The 4,635-nt window shown below is 44.6% G+C and overlaps 1 protein-coding gene across 2 annotated transcripts in view; it reads right to left on the reverse strand.

Annotated features, from left to right (window-relative positions):
* Positions 1 to 1,243: 1,243 nt before the first annotated feature.
* Positions 1,244 to 4,635, reverse strand: part of Ebp (EBP cholestenol delta-isomerase) — an 8,669-nt gene continuing 5,277 nt past the window's right edge. For both annotated transcript variants that reach the window (XM_021153281.2, XM_021153282.2), the window contains exons 3-5: positions 2,805 to 2,841; positions 2,566 to 2,696; positions 1,244 to 1,746 (exon numbers count right to left, since the gene is read on the reverse strand). In XM_021153281.2, coding sequence (XP_021008940.1) covers positions 1,523 to 1,746; positions 2,566 to 2,696; positions 2,805 to 2,841 — 392 coding nt within the window. In that variant the 3' untranslated portion in view covers positions 1,244 to 1,522. The remainder of the gene's footprint in view (positions 1,747 to 2,565; positions 2,697 to 2,804; positions 2,842 to 4,635) is intronic.

Consider the following 4,635-nt stretch of genomic DNA (forward strand, 5'->3'; position numbering starts at 1 on the left):
TTCTAGCACTTCTATGGTGGCTCACAACCATCCAGTCCCAGGGGATCTGATACCTTCTTCTGGCTTCCACAGGTGTTACACACATGTGGTGCACAGAAAACATTGAAATAAAGGTATAGTTTTTAAAAATCCATGCAAGGAGCTAGGCATGGTAGCACAAGCATGATCTCACTACTGGAGAAACTGAGAAGAGTCAGGAAGTTCAACTTCAGCCTGAGTTTCATGGAAAGATCAGCCTGGAATACATAGCAAGACCTTGTCTCCAAATGAATGAATCAATGAATCAACCAGTCAAAAGCTAGGCTTAGTGGCACATACCTCCAATCCTAGCATAGTGAGTTCCACGGTAGTTTAGATTATATAATGAGACCATGGCTCAAAAAACAAAACAAAAAAATGAAAAAGACCATTCATGAGTGACAGACATGGCCCAGGGATATAAGCCGTTGTTTCAGACTCTGGGTTCTCTTTGATCTCTAGCACTCCAACCTCACCTCCGAAAAGGTGATTCTAGAATGAGCGAAGGATTTAAGGATGAGGGATGGGATAAACAAAGTTTACATGCAAGGAGGACATGAATTTAGGGAGTCCAGAGGGCAGGGATGTATGGACTGAACTGTGCCCTCTTCAAGTTCATATACTGGAGTCCTTCTTTCTAGAACCTGAGAAGGTGGCCAAGACTATTAGAGCCAGAGTCTTTTAAAAGATGTGATTAAGTTAAAAATGAGGCTATCTTGATAGACCCTAATCCAATCTGAATGGTGTCCTAAGAGGAAAGTTGTTCGAATACAAACAGCAGAAGCAGGGAGATGTGACTACATCTGAGAACACAGAATGCAGTACTAAGGAAAGAGACTTCAAAAAAAAATTAAATAAAGTCAAACCTTCTGACACCTTGACTGACTGGCTCTAGTCCTGAGGACATCCATGTCTGTTGCCTAAAATGCTCAATCCATATCATTTTGTTACAGCAGCCAAGCTATATGAGAGGACTATGAGGTTACTGGAAGGATTTATGGGGTAAGTGATAGGGTGATCTTGAAGGGAGGTCTGTAGAGTGAGTTCTAGGTTCTACAGGGTAAATTATGACCGTGTGTGGAGTCAGTCAGTGTTAAGGGTTTGTAAGGGCAGACAAGGTATACGTATGTGATGATGGAGGTTTATGGATGATGACGTAATGGGAGAGATCTGTGGGGCTAGTTATATGACATTGCTGAGATTAGTAATTAAATATCTCTCAGTGTTATAGTTAAAGACATTTTATTTCCTGGTTTGGGAAGTTGCCACCGTCACGAACTTGCCGCCTTCTCGTCCATCTTTTCCCTCGGGTTTCTAACAGCAGCTCAACTTGTTCCCTTCCTTTTCTGACTCTGGCCCTTTGTGTGCTCACTCATCATGTTTGAGTGGGACAAGTCCAATAGTTCTGACCCCCCCAACCTGTGCGAGGAGGAAGAGGATTTGAGTCTTCTGGGAAGTGAGGAGAGCGCCTCATGAGCAGGGACTCAGCCCACTTTCCGGCTCTTTAGTTATGCTTGCTCTTAATTTTCATGACTTTGCTGTCCAGCACGCTCTGGGCACTAGTGAGATGCTTAATGGCATCAAGCACAAGGATGCTTGGTATCACCAGCCATATAGCATTCAGGAAAACAAAATAGAACCAGAAATAAACGGGGTGGCCTATCTCCCCATGCTGGAGTCCTTCGTGTAGCTCTGTCAGGAAGTACAGCACATCCCCGTATATCTGGCCTGTGGGAGGCAAGAGAAGGAAAAGTCCTCGTGAGGACAAGGAGAACAAGCCAGGCTCTACTCCATGGCATTCCCCAAGGCAAGTCTTCAAAGAACTCAACCCACATTCCGAAACCAAAGCTGGAAATCGGACATAACGAGGTACAAATTTCAGAAATCAAGAGTCTGGGGGATATTTTTTTCCTTTCTTGCCTTCTTCTCCCCAACCCTCGTTCCCTCCCTCTACCCCTACCCACCCCACCCCGTGTGTGTGTGTGTGTGTGTGTGTGTCAGAGTGAGAGAGAGAGAGAGAGAGAGAGAGAGTCTTGCTATGTAGCCTATGTTGACCTTAACCTCACAATTATCCTGCCTTAGCCTTCTGCATGGTAGGATTATAAGCATGTACCCATGCACCCTGACACCCAGCAAGAGCATGGAGACTTCAACTCAGGGCAGCTCATAATAGAATTGAAGGCAAGCTTAAAATCCTAGAATGCATGACAACTCAGGATTTCAGAATGAAAGAGAGCTCAAGTAAGCAAACAAAAGAAAGCTAACACTCCGGGGCCTGCTTCTGGAGGACCCAGGAGTGTTGGGCAGCATCGAATACATCACGTCGTAACCTTTGTAGGAAACTGATGGAGAAAGAAGAGAAATATACATTTCGGCTGGAAAGGCAAGCACAGAGAGGGTTTAGGTGTATCAAGACACCAAGGAGCCTATAATTCAGCATGTCTCATCCCTGAATGGACACTTAGGAGCTCTCACCCATGGGGATGTGCCTGTGTCTATGGATTTCCCCAGTAACCCTTGAAGTGCCAGGTATATAGGCTTTCTCACCCATAGACACCACAAGCTGTAGGACAAAGCGGAAGGGCTGTTGGCGGAGAAAGGCAATCACTACCCATAGGCTGAGTGGTCCCCAGAGACAAGCTGTGACAGTCTCCATACAGATGATGAAGCTGTCACTACTGCAAGAGAAAAGAGGACACTGGCATCATTGTGCTCTCATTAATGTCCCCAACTCACCATTGTCACGAACCAATGCAGGTTTCCACTAACACAGGCCAAATACTTACAGGATATATCGGCTATCTCCCTTGGAATACTCTTTCCCTGAGGGAAACAGAGATACATGAAGAATTAAGTCAGGAAACAGAACTTGTATCCATGATAATCACTGTAAGACAGCAAACGTTATAATACTGTGTACAATGGAGGTAGTACTTTGGCTTCTAAGGTGTGTGTTATATAGTCTGTGTAAAGACTGATAAGGAACAATGTTGCAGAGGTTACATGGTATGCAGTGTAAAAGGAAGTCTAAACGATGGAGCGTGTGGCTCAGACGTAACAGTGCATGCCTATAATCTTAGCACTGGGGAGGTAGAGGCAGGAGGCTGAGAAGTTCAAGTTCATCCTTTAACTATATAGATACTTAGAAGCCAGCACAGACTGCATGAGACTCCATCTGGAAAAAAAATAGAAGATGGAGAGTGAGGTGGAGGTGGGAGGGGGACCGAGCAAGTTTGTGTGCACATACATATGAACACATACACATGATAGGTGCATGAAAGAGTGAGAAGTTAATTGGAAGATCCAAGAGCATAGCTCACTGATAGAGCATGTCTGAGGCCCTGGGTTCTATTCCCAACACCTCTCCCAAACCATAACCACAGTACAGGCAAGGGGTTTAAATAGGTTCTTCCCAAAGAATTTCCAAATGGCCAATTAACATATGGAAGGTGCTCACAGCGTCATTAGTCCTCAAGGAAAAGCCATCACATCTACTACAGGGACTAAATTAAGAAACACGTGATGGCACCAAGTGGATGTGAAGGAACCAGAACTCTGCTGTCATGATGGGACTGTAACTGTACAATCATTTCTAAAAACAGTTTGGTAGGGTTCTCTCGCAACCTAAATGAAGTCCAAGGCCTTGAATGTGCCAAGTAAGCACTAAAGTGCTGAGCTTCGCCCCTAAAACTGTAACCATAGCTACCATAAGAGCCAGCCATTCACCTGTTTATAGTTATTTAAGGTAAATGAGAACAGCTGTGTGTATGTATATGTATGGATGGATGCACATATGTGTGTGCATGTAAAATAGAATGCTCATAGCAGTTTTATTCCTGGGGCCAAAAAGACATTGTCAAGAATACCGAATTCTTGGGGGAAATACCCTTCAGTACTATACAAGCCGATAATTTTATAATGTTTATGCTTTATGAAATGAGTGACCCCCCCCCTGGTTTTGGTTTTTTTTTTTGAGACAGGGTGTCTCTGTGTAGTCCTGGCTGTCCTGGAACTCACTCTGTAGACCAGACTGGACTCAGAAATCTGCCTGCCTCTGCCTCCCAAGTGCTGGGATTAAAGCCGTGCACCACCACTGCCCAGCTGAGTGACCCCATTTTCAAAAGCAACATTTGGAAGTGCACGTGTGCCACACTATCATTTATATGATGACTCATCAAACAATTAACAGGCTGGGTGTGGTGGTAGAGACCTTTAATCCCAGCATCTGGGAGACAGAGAGGCAGGAGAATTTCTGAGTTCAAGACTAGCCTTGTCGCTGGGCAGTGGTGGCACACGTATACCTATACATACATACACACACACACACACACACACAGATAAGATCATTGACTGCTTTTCAGGAGCTCAGGGCATGCACATTGTGACTCATAATCCCTTTTAGCTCTGGTCCTAGGGGTCCCAATTCCCTCTTTTGATCTGCAGGTATTGCATGCATGGATTATACAGACATTTATGTAGGCAAAACACTCATGTACATCAAATTAAAATAAAAAATATTAATTTAAAAAAAGATTGGGGGGTGGGGGAAAAAAAAAAGATTGGGGCTGGGCAGTGGTGGCGCACGCCTTTAATCCCAGCACTTGGGAGGCAGAGGCA

This window comes from Mus caroli, chromosome X (genome assembly GCF_900094665.2).
Source record: "Mus caroli chromosome X, CAROLI_EIJ_v1.1, whole genome shotgun sequence".
NCBI classification, from domain to species: Eukaryota; Metazoa; Chordata; class Mammalia; order Rodentia; family Muridae; genus Mus; species Mus caroli.